This window comes from Gouania willdenowi, unplaced genomic scaffold (assembly GCF_900634775.1).
Source record: "Gouania willdenowi unplaced genomic scaffold, fGouWil2.1 scaffold_120_arrow_ctg1, whole genome shotgun sequence".
NCBI lineage: Eukaryota > Metazoa > Chordata > Actinopteri > Blenniiformes > Gobiesocidae > Gouania > Gouania willdenowi.
In genome coordinates this window covers 110,001-122,500 of record NW_021144868.1, presented here as the reverse complement: position 1 = coordinate 122,500, position 12,500 = coordinate 110,001, and the positions used below count along the sequence as shown (strand labels likewise).

At 41.9% G+C, this 12,500-nt stretch overlaps 2 protein-coding genes across 3 annotated transcripts in view; both read left to right on the top strand.

The window, feature by feature from the left end:
• The window catches only part of LOC114458529 (carcinoembryonic antigen-related cell adhesion molecule 5), a 21,899-nt gene extending 21,506 nt beyond the window's left edge, over positions 1–393 (top strand). The window contains exon 10 of the mRNA XM_028440943.1: positions 1–393. This exon is cut by the window's left edge and continues 1,330 nt beyond it. The gene's annotated coding sequence lies outside the window, so the exon portion shown is untranslated.
• A 7,417-nt stretch (positions 394–7,810) lies between these two features.
• Positions 7,811–12,500, top strand: part of LOC114458511 (glutamate receptor ionotropic, kainate 5-like) — a 13,906-nt gene continuing 9,216 nt past the window's right edge. The window contains exons 1-6 of one of the 2 annotated variants that reach the window (XM_028440910.1): positions 7,811–8,002; positions 8,864–9,127; positions 11,016–11,170; positions 11,391–11,534; positions 11,727–11,824; positions 11,898–12,063. In XM_028440910.1, coding sequence (XP_028296711.1) covers positions 11,062–11,170; positions 11,391–11,534; positions 11,727–11,824; positions 11,898–12,063 — 517 coding nt within the window. In that variant the 5' untranslated portion in view covers positions 7,811–8,002; positions 8,864–9,127; positions 11,016–11,061. Of the gene's footprint in view, positions 8,003–8,863; positions 9,128–11,015; positions 11,171–11,387; positions 11,535–11,726; positions 11,825–11,897; positions 12,064–12,500 lie in introns of both variants that reach the window. The other variant, XM_028440909.1, reaches the window with a different exon arrangement.

The window sequence follows — 12,500 nt, the reverse complement described above, 5'->3', positions numbered from 1 at the left end:
GCATATAAACGTTAACACGGGACAGGAAATACCATCAGGTTCCTCCCAGTGTTCTGATTGGTTCCTGAAGGTGTTGGTCCTGAGCTGCGCCGCCTTGTGATTGGCTCATTGTTGTCACGCTGAGTGTCTGTGATAGGCTGTTAGCGTGACGTGGTCGAGGTTTGAAGGCGATCCATGACATCACCGCTTGTCGGGAAAGCGGGAAAAAGTTTTAAGGGAAGGGGTCGGAGTTTGGCTTTGTGAGGTGAGGTGGGCGTGGCTAGCGTGCAGCCTCCTCTGTGATTGGACAGAAGTGTTACTGTATTTATTTAGTGAAGCTCCTCCCTGTGAACGTCCGGCTTCAGTTTCTGTAAAAAAATGTTAAGATGATGAAATAAATGTGAGGGGAACACATCCAGTGTGTGTGTGTCTTTATGAGCCGTTTGCATGTTCTCACACACACACACACACACACACACACAGTGACTGTTTATTACCAGTATATAGATCCTGTCCTCATGTAAGTTTAAGCTCTACCAATGAATGTCCCTGAAGGTCAGAAGGAGGCTGTGATTGGTCCAAACACTTCCTGTCTCTGTGTTCTTTAGCTTCTCTTTTATTTTAAACAAAAATATTTCACTCTATAGCTTTTTTATTTTTTGTTGCCAACAAATTAAATTTAAAAGTTGTGTTCAAAATTTTGGACCAATGAGGTCCAATTGAGAGGCAGGATCCAGCCAATGAGGAGCAGGGGGCGGGTTCAGGTGTGTTTTTGAAGAAAGTAAAAAACTTACTGAAACTGACATTTACACCATAGGGAGTGACTTTAGTTCAAACCACACACACTTACAGTAACACACACACACACCATAATACACACACACGCACAGTAACACACACACATGCACAGTAACACACACACAGTACACACACTGTAACACACACACCGTAATACACACACATGCACAGTAACACACACACACACACAGTAACACACACACAGTACACACACAGTGACACACACAGTAACACACACACACAGTGACACACACACACACACACACAGTGACACACACACACACACAGTAACACACACACAGTACACACACAGTGACACACACACACACACACACAGTAACACACACACAGTACACACACAGTGACACACACACACACACACACAGTAACACACACACCTCCCGCCTTGTTTCTTTTGTGGATGTGAAACATTCCTGAGTAAACGCTGCAGGCGTGTTGAGTCCTGCTTCTTCTGACACACACACATAATGACTGTGTGTGTGTGTGTGTGTGTGTGTGTGTGTTACCTGTCCAGTTTAAAACTGGTTTAGTTGAGGACTTCCTGTCAGTCTGCAGCAGTTTGTTTTTAAACACTTAGACAAACTTTACCTTAAACTGAAACGTGACCTTTGACCCTCAGTGTGGGTCCTTAATATTTATAATAATAATAATAATAATAATGTTAATAATGGAAGGTTAAAGTCTCAGTGTGAGGAGAACCTTCAAACACATCCGTGGCCTCTGATTGGTCGGTTTCTGTCCTTGGTGCCTCCTAAAGTGTTAAAGCATATGTATCAAACTCAAGGTCCGGGGGCCAAATCCGGCCCTTCAAATCGTCCATTTCATCCCTCAGAAAAATGTTAAAAGACAGAAAAAACATAAATTATTGCCTAAATTACCAAATAATTCCATTGTAAATATCTCAGCCCTTCTAAATACACTAATTCAATGAAATGGATGGTAATGTTCCCACGCTTTTATCACGAGTGCAGTCATTTAAAATCTGAAATTATTCAAAGAACAAACATAAAATTATTTCACATAATTTCCCCAAATTATATAAAAAATTATGACAAAATCAATGAAGTTTAAATGAGAAAATCCTGCAGGTCTGTTACAGTTACATACTTTAATTCATACATGTTGTAAAATACACACTTGGGGACATTTATGTTGAAATTATTCATTTTCCCGCACAAAATCTGTGGCTCACTTTAGATCAAACTACTGTATTTGGCTCCTGAAAAAATGAGTTTGACACCCGTGGATTAAAAGTAACTGAACAACTCTCACATTTACATAATAACAATAATAATATAAAATATTACTACTATTCAGTGTTTCTTCGATCCTTTCAAATTAAAACAAAGTATTTATTTATTCGTTCTGTTATGAAAACGTTTCAATGACTGTAAATGGATCAGTGCTGCCCCCTGCTGCTCATTAAAGGACCTGCAGCAGTAAAAACACTGGGCTCAGTCAGAGCCACGAGGAGGAACTTCCCTCAAGGATTTCACAATAAAAGCAGCTCAAGTTTTTCTGCCACTTTGTGTGTGTATGACGTCATGAGCATCAGCTGGTCAGTTCTACTTTGTTTCTATTCTGTTCATTTTATGGTTCACGTCTTATTTCAGTCCTAATCTGTTAAATTAAAGTATTTATATTTTATCTTTAAACTTGATTTTAAGTTTCGTGAAATCATCCAGATGTGTTAAACCGGGTTAATGGAGTCAACTTTATTAGCCACAATGCTAAGCTACCCATTAGACACAATGCAAAGTTAACTGTTAGACATAATGCTAAGCTAACTGTTAGCCACAATGCTAAGCTAACCATTAGACACAATGCAAAGCTAACTGTTAGACACAATGCTAAGCTAACCATTAGACACAATGCAAAGCTAACTGTTAGACATAATGCTAAGCTAACTGTTAGCCACAATGCTAAGCTAACCATTAGACACAATGCAAAGCTAACTGTTAGACACAATGCTAAGCTAACCATTAGACACAATGCAAAGCTAACTGTTAGACATAATGCTAAGCTAACTGTTAGCCACAATGCTAAGCTAACCATTAGACACAATGCAAAGCTAACTGTTAGACACAATGCTAAGCTAACCATTAGACACAATGCAAAGCTAACTGTTAGACACAATGCTAAGCTAACCATTAGACACAATGCAAAGCTAACTGTTAGCCACAATGCAAAGCTACCCGTTAGCCACAATGTCCTGTACTTTGATCAATCAGTAATGGAGAAAACGAATAAAGGAGTTTGTTTTCTGGACCGAAGCAAAAGAACTTGAATTTGAAAAACAAGGCGTTTTCTGTTTTTTCATTTTGGTTTTGGAAACAAATATCAAAAATGAGTGTTTTTTTTCATTTTTCATGTTTTTGTTACATAATGAAAACTAATAAACGAATGATACATGGATTGACCTCTAACTCCATCGTGGTGCATGTGTACAGTGGAGAGTAACGAAGGCCTTTGTAGGAACACTGGTACCATATGAACCCTTCAGGTACCACCATACTGGGGGGTTCTCCTGAACCATTCTAGGATGTGCTGAGTATGTTCAGTTTATTGAGATAATTACTAAGTCTATTGTAAACCACTCTTTCCAGTATTTGGAGAGTGTGGGAAGGATGGATATGGGACGATAATTTGTCATTTTTATCACCAGATTTGAATATTGGGATCATTTTTGCAATCTTTGTCATTCTGGGAACAATTTGTGTGATCAGTGAGACATTATTAGTGTTCAAGTGGTTCAATGAATTCTTTGGCAATAGTTTTTAATATTTTGCTGCTAATCTGGTCCTCTTCAGATCATTATGATATTATACAGTGTTTGGATAATTGCCTGATATGTATTGTTAGATATAGATACAAAATCATTATTAAATTCATTTAGAACATGGGTATGATTTGTTTTTACTGTGAGCACAGTGTTTATGGCCCATATTCAGAACACTGTTCAACACTTTGTCTCCATGTGAAGCTTCCATAAGTTCAGAAAAGTCACTACTTTTCATTTTCCTGATTGTGTGTGACTTTATTCTTGTAAATGTTATATTTGGTTTTTTCTCTATATTTGTTTTTTGAACATATGTTATCCAGGGTTTGTGTTCTGCCGTACTACGTATGACAGTCTTAGTAGGAATGGACCAGTGAATAGAAACTGTTATTTCATTTACAGTGTTCCATACTTTAGCTCACATTCACTTGGTACCGTGTTCTTTTGTTTACTACTTTGGTTACATAAAGGTAAACATTTCCTGGATGCGTCGTCCTTGGAGACGTCAATATTGGCATCTCCAAGGAGAACGCAGTCTTGGTTTCATTTATGTATGTGTAGTAAGGTTTCTTCCAGTTTAGTATTTAAAATGTTTAGATCAGATTCTGTGAAAATAGACGATAGCTTTTGTCATTTTTTATCTCAATAAAGAGAGTCTGTGTGATTGTCATTAACAGTGAGATCATCAGCATGTATATTAGAACGTACATACAGGCAGAATCTATCCTTAGGATCATTTATATTTTTCCAGGTTTAAGGCATTGTTTGATTTTTATTTAACCACGTTTCACTACAACCAATTATGTTGAAGCAGCTTCCAGTGTTTGAGAGCATGGAGACAAGTTCATCATGTTTATTCCAGCTTATGTTTAGGTAAAGAAGTGAAAAGTTATTTGCCGTATTCAGATATTTTACATGTTCAGGGTCGTAGTATTCTGGCCCCGCCCACATCCTCTACCACAGAGTGGTCGACTGTCACTACAATCATTTATCACTGACTTTGTTCATTTGTCACTCATGGATTTATTATTGGTTCTGAACCCTGTCTGAGTGTCAGTGTGGATTGGAGACACTGTCTGCTCCACTAGGACCATTGTCCCTGCTAGCTGCTACATGTTAGCATTGAGTTGTTAGCTGCTACATGTTAGCATTGAGGTGCTAGCTGCTACATGTTGGCATTGAGGTGCTAGCTGCTACATGTTAGCATTGAGGTGTTAGCTGCTACATGTTGGCATTGAGGTGCTAGCTGCTACATGTTAGCATTGAGGTGCTAGCTGCTACATGTTGGCATTGAGGTGCTAGCTGCTACATGTTAGCATTGAGGTGTTAGCTGCTACATGTTGGCATTGAGGTGCTAGCTGCTACATGTTAGCATTGAGGTGCTAGCTGCTACATGTTAGTATTGAGGTGTTAGATGTTACATGTTAGCATTGAGGTCTTAGCTGCTACATGTTAGCATTGAGGTGTTAGCTGCCACATGTTCGCATTGAGGTGATAGATGCTACATGTTAGCATTGAGGTGCTAGCTGGTACATGTTAGCATTGAGGTGCTAGCTGGTACATGTTAGCATTGAGGTGCTAGCTGGTACATGTTAGCATTGAGGTGTTAGCTGCTACATGTTAGCATTGAAGTGTTAGCTGCCACATGTTAGCATTGAGGTGATAGATGCTACATGTTAGCATTGAGGTGCTAGCTGGTAGTACATGTTAGTATTGAGTTGCTAGCTGGTACATGTTAGCATTGAGATGTTTGCGGCCACATGTTAGCATTGAGGTGCTAGCTGGTACATGTTAGCATTGAGGTGTTAGCTGCCACATGTCAGCATTGAGGTGTTAGCTGCTACATGTTAGCATTGAGGTGTTTGCTGCTACATGTTAGCATTGAGGTGTTAGCTGCCACATGTTAGCATTGAGGTGTTAGCTGCCACATGTTAGCATTGAGTTGTTAGCTGTTACATGTTAGCATTGAGGTGTTAGCTGGTACATGTTAGCATTGAGGTGTTAGCTGCCACATGTTAGCATTGAGGTGATAGATGCTACATGTTAGCATTGAGGTGCTAGCTGCTACATGTTAGCATTGAGATGCGAGCTGCTTCATGTTAGCATTGAGATGGTAGCTGCTACATGTTAGTATTGAGGTGCTAGTTGCTACATGTTAGTATTGGGGTGCTAGCTGCTACATGTTAGCATTGAGCTGCTAGCTGCTATATGTTAACATTGAGATACTAGGTGCTACATAATAGCATTGAGATAATAGCTGCTACATGTTAGCATTGAGGTGCTAGCTGTTATATGTTAGCATTGAGGTGCTAGCTGCTATATGTTAGCATTGAGGTACTAGCTGTTACATCTTAGCATTGGGGTGCTAGCTGCTACATGTTCGCATTGAGCTGCTAGCTGCTATATGTTAACATTGAGATACTAGGTGCTACGTAATATCATTGAGATAATAGCTGCTACATGTTAGCATTGAGGTGCTAGCTGTTATATGCTAGCATTGAGGTGCTAGCTGGTACATGTTAGCATTGAGGTGTTAGCTGCCACATGTTAGCATTGAGGTGATAGATGCTACATGTTAGCATTGAGGTGCTAGCTGCTACATGTTAGCATTGAGGTGGTAGCTGCTACATGTTAGCATTCAGATGCTAGCTGCTACATGTTAGCATTGAGATGGTAGCTGCTACATGTTAGTATTGAGGTGCTAGTTGCTACATGTTAGCATTGGGGTGCTAGCTGCTACATGTTAGCATTGAGCTGCTAGCTGCTATATGTTAACATTGAGATACTAGGTGCTACATAATAGCATTGAGCTGCTAGCTGCTATATGTTAACATTGAGATACTAGGTGCTACATAATAGCATTGAGATAATGGCTGCTACATGTTAGCATTGAGGTGCTAGCTGTTATATGTTAGCATTGAGATGCTAGCTGCTACATGTTAGCATTGAGATGGTAGCTGCTACATGTTCGTATTGAGGTGCTAGTTGCTACATGTTAGCATTGGGGTGCTAGCTGCTACATGTTAGCATTGAGCTGCTAGCTGCTATATGTTAACATTGAGATACTAGGTGCTACATAATAGCATTGAGATAATGGCTGCTACATGTTTGCATTGAGGTGTTAGCTGTTATATGTTAGCATTGAGGTACTAGCTGTTACATGTTAGCATTGAGGTGCTAGCTGCTATATGTTAGCATTGAGGTACTAGCTGTTACATGTTACCATTGAGGTGCTAGCTGCTATATGTTAGCATTGAGGTACTAGCTGTTACATGTTAGCATTGAGGTGCTAGCTGCTATATGTTAACATTGAGATACTAGGTGCTACATAATAGCATTGAGATAATGGCTGCTACATGTTAGCATTGAGGTGCTAGCTGTTATATGTTAGCATTGAGGTGGTAGCTGCTACATGTTAGCATTGAGATGCTAGCTGCTACATGTTAGCATTGAGATGGTAGCTGCTACATGTTAGTATTGAGGTGCTAGTTGCTACATGTTAGCATTGGGGTGCTAGCTGCTACATGTTTGCATTGAGCTGCTAGCTGCTATATGTTAACATTGTAATACTAGGTGCTACATAATAGCATTGAGATAATGGCTGCTACATGTTAGCATTGAGGTGCTAGCTGTTATATGTTAGCATTGAGGTACTAGCTGTTACATGTTAGCATTGAGGTGCTAGCTGCTATATGTTAGCATTGAGGTACTAGCTGTTACATGTTAGAATTGAGGTGCTAGCTGCTATATGTTAGCATTGAGGTACTAGCTGTCACATGTTAGCATTGAGGTGCTAGCTGAGGCTAGCAGAGCTCAACGTGGCTCTAGTTTTCCAGCCAGTGTATTTATTTAAACTAAAATTAATGTCAATGAAGCACAGCAACAACTTCTCCTCTGGTTCTCCTGTTTCTTGTGTTGTGGTCTGTGCGTCAATAATATGGGTCTACCAGGAACTAGTGCAGTGACAAAGGTTCCACGCTGTTTGGAGTGAAAAAGAGATTAACTGCCTCATTGTTTTTTTAGTGCTTTGTTTTTCTGTAAATAATTAATTGCAATTAACGATATAAAGTCCCAGGACTAAAAGGAACATGAGGACAATCTGAGGAAGAGGAGGAGCAGAGTGTGACAAACACACACACACACACACACACACACACACACACACACACTAATAAAGGTTCAGTTCAAAAACCAAATGTCTCTCCCCCTCCCTCCCTCTCTCCCTCTCTGAAGGACGCAGTCTTTCTCTCTCACAGGATGAACGTCTCTGCTCTCTGTGTCTGCTCTCACAGGATGATGAAAGGATGAAGATGAAGATGAAGATGAGGAGTTTGTGAGGAGCCGTCCATCCGTCCACCGCTGCTTCTTCTCCTCCTTCATCCTCCTCTTTCTCGCTCGTCCTTTTTCTGTCGCCAGAAGCAGAAGGTGAGACACTCTTCTGTGCTACACACACACACACACACACATACACACACGCACGCACGCACACGCACACGCACAGGCACACACACAGACACACATACACATACATACACACACACACACACACACACACGCACACACAGACACACACGCACACACACAAACCACACTCTCTCTCCTTTCTCCTGCTGCTGCATGTTTACATCCATGCCTCCTGCAGCCATCAGTCCCCTGCAACATCAGCACACGCACACACACACACGCACACACACACACGCGCTGTCTTCTCCTCATCGGCTTGAATTATTGAGCACACAGAATATGCTCTGTGAATGTAAATGTAGTGTGTGTCTGTGTGTGTGTGTGTGTGTGTGTGTGTGTGTGTGTGTGTAGTCCAGCCACAGGTTGAGCTTCATCTTGTGACACACACAGACACACACACAGACACACACACACACTAACACACGCACACACACACACACACACACACAGACACACTAACACACACACACACACACACACACACACACACACACACACACACAGACACACACACACACAGACACACTAACACACACACACACACACACACACACACACACACACACACACACACACACACACACACACACAGACACACACACACACACACACACACACACACACAGACACACTAACACACACACACACACACCTAGTTCATTAATCATTCATAAGCTCTGAATTCTTGTTGGTTTAATTGAACCTACAGTGTTTTCATTAAACAAACATTTCTGCACAACTGTGTGTGTGTGTGTGTGTGTGTGTGTGTGTGTGTGTGTGTGTGTGTGTGTGTGTGTGTGTGTGTGTGTGTGTTTCTTTCAGGACTGGGAGTGAGTCACAGGGAGGAGTGTTTATTGGATGGTTGTAGAAGCTGTGAGTTGGACGAGCATCCAACGGTTTAAGGATCGTGTCACAGCACACCCTGAGTGAGGACTCACAGACTCTACATGTCTGAAGGACAAGGTCAACATCTGGAACATGTGGATGGCGTTTTCCCTCCAAATGTGTCAGGCTTAAACCTGTTAGTGATGTTTCCCACAGAGGTTCATCCAGCTGGTTTCCTCTGAGACTCCTCCTCCTCCTGCTGTGAGTACTTCCTCATGTCACTGTTACGCTCTGTGTGTGTGTGTGTGTGTGTGTGTGTGTGTGTGTGTGTGTGTGTGTGTGTGTGTGTGTGTGTGTGTGAGTGTGTGTGAGTGTGTGCGTGCGTGCGTGTGTGCGTGCGTGTGCGTGCATGCGTGCGTGTTCCACTGGTGTTGGAGGAAACCCTGCAGTCGAGCTGAAAGGTGACCCTCAGGAGGAGGAGTTAGTGCTTGGCAGAGAAATCGCTGCCTCAGCAGCTTTTCAACGTCAGGATGGGACCTAAAATCACCTCCAAACAAAGCTCGTTCATTAGTTTATCTTATAATTAATATGAATCAATATATTCATTGATTAGTTAGGTTGGAGTTAAAACTGCCTGCACTGGTTATTATGGGATGTGATTTCACCTTCATCCCTCAGCTGCGTTACCATGTAAACAGCATCAGCAACACCCAGGAAGTTCATGTTATGATGTGACTGGTAACGGTGTTATGATGTGACTGGTAACTGTATTATGATGTGACTGGTAACTGTATTATGATGTGACTAGTGACGGTGTTATGATGTGACTGGTGACGGTGTTATGATGTGACTGGTGACGGTGTTATGATGTGACTGATAACGGTGTTATGATGTGACTGGTGACGGTGTTTTGATGTGACTGGTAACTGTATTATGATGTGACTGGTAACTGTATTATGATGTGACTAGTGACGGTGTTATGATGTGACTGGTGACGGTGTTTTGATGTGACTGGTGACGGTGTTATGATGTGACTGGTAACTGTGTTATGATGTGACTGGTGACAGTGTTATGATGTGACTGGTGACAGTGTTATGATGTGACTGATGACGGTGTTATGATGTGACTGGTAACTGTGTTATGATGTGACTGGTAACGATGTTATGATGTGACTGGTAACTGTGTTGTGATGTGACTGGTAACTGTGTTATGATGTGACTGGTAACTGTATTATGATGTGACTAGTGACGGTGTTCTGATGTGACTGGTGACGGTGTTATGATGTGACTGGTGACGGTGTTATGATGTGACTGATAACGGTGTTATGATGTGACTGGTGACGGTGTTTTGATGTGACTGGTAACTGTATTATGATGTGACTGGTAACTGTATTATGATGTGACTAGTGACGGTGTTATGATGTGACTGGTGACGGTGTTTTGATGTGACTGGTGACGGTGTTATGATGTGACTGGTAACTGTGTTATGATGTGACTGGTGACAGTGTTATGATGTGACTGGTGACAGTGTTATGATGTGACTGATGACGGTGTTATGATGTGACTGGTAACTGTGTTATGATGTGACTGGTAACGATGTTATGATGTGACTGGTAACTGTGTTGTGATGTGACTGGTGACAGTGTTATGATGTGACTGGTAACGGTGTTATGATGTGACTGGTAACGGTGTTATGATGTGACTGGTAACGGTGTTATGATGTGACTGGTAACGGTGTTATGATGTGACTGGTAACTGTGTTATGATGTGACTGATACCCGTGTTATGATGTGACTGGTAACTGTGTTATGATGTGACTGGTAACGGTGTTATGATGTGACTGGTAACTGTGTTGTGATGTGACTGATGACGGTGTTATGATGTGACTGGTAACGGTGTTATGATGTGACTGGTAACTGTGTTGTGATGTGACTGATGACGGTGTTATGATGTGACTGGTAACTGTGTTATGACGTGACTGGTTATTGTTTTATGTTGTGACTGAGCCTCTGTTTGCTGAGTCAGCATTTAATTTTCTGCTGCCTCGTCTCAAAACATTCACCCCATCCTTTAACTGTTGGAGGTCAGAGTGTGTGTGTGTGTGTGTGTGTGTGTGTGTTATTAGTGAGACTGTCCCTCCCGTCCTGCAGGTGGCAGCATAGCCATCAGACGGTTCTCCATGAGGAGCGGTGGAAGATGCCGGCTCTCCCAGCTCTGCTGCTGTGGATGTTTGAGCTGCTGCTCATTGTGACGTTGGTGCCGCTCTCCTTCTGCCGAGCCAGAGAGCTCGCCGCTCTGCGCGTTGGTACGTGGTATATACGCTTGATATACAGGAGCAGAAGAGGAAGAACAGGAAGTAGTGCAGGGTAGCCCCGCCCCCCAAGGGTGGAGGGAGGAACTCACCTTTACAACACAACATACATGTTATCAGTAAAACAAAAACACACAAAACAACAAGAATATCACAAAGTGACTCCATTATTGTGTTATTGTTTGTGTCGTTGTTGTTGTCGTGCTCGTAGCAGCCGTTCTGGACGATTCGTGTGAGCAGGCGGAGCGACTGGCGTTGAATTTGGCGAAGGAGAAGATCAACGTGAGGGAGGAGTCTCAGGTGGAGGTGGACGTGTACGAGCTGCAGACGGACTCCCAGTACCACACCATCAACACCAGTAAGACACACACACTCTAATCCATACATTATTATTTATTCAATGATTTTAATGTTAGAATTTTTATTTTATTATTTTTTTAATGTTTTTTGTTTCTGTCTCCCTTTCATAATAAAAGTTGTCCCTTCCCGTGGCCTCACATGTGACGTGTTTCTGACGAGTTTTGATTAAAAGTGTGTTTTTGATTCTCAGTGTGTCAGATTTTACCAAAGGGCGTGGTCTCTGTGATCGGCCCCGCCTCCAGCCCCGCCTCCGCCTCCACCGTCAGTCACATCTGTGGAGAGAAAGAGGTTTGTAAACACTGTTTTATTCTGAAGAGCTGCTGGGAGAAGAACGTCTGACTTCCTTCTTCTTCTCTCTCAGATTCCTCACGTAAAGATCGGTCCGGAGGAAACTCCCAAACTGCTCAATCAGCGTTTCTCTTCAGTGACGCTTCACCCTAGCAACGAGGACCTGAGTGAGGCCGTCACCGCCATCCTGCGCTCCTTTGGGTTCCCCACAGTCAGCCTGATCTGTGCACAGGCCGAGTGTGAGTGTGTGTGTGAGTGTGTGTGTTTAAAGCAAATGAAAAGAGAAATCAAACTGAGGTTAAATGTTGTAGTTTTACTATAATAAACAATAAGAGCTAACATTTAGATTTACAATTAACATTTCACTTTCACATTTAGATTAAACATTTAGATAAAATTTAACATTTAGATAAAATTTAACATTTAGATAAAATTTAACATTTAACACTTTGATCTCATTTAACCTGCGATGGACTGGCGCCCTGTCCAGGGTGTACCCCCGCCCAGCGCCCAATGAGAGCTGGAGATTGGCACTGGCAGACCCCCGCAACCCTGTTAAAACAGGAATAAGTGGGTTTGAAAATGGATGGATGGATGGATTTACATTGAACATTTCTCATTTAATATTTACATCTAACATTTACATTTAGATTTACTTTTCACATTTACATTTAAC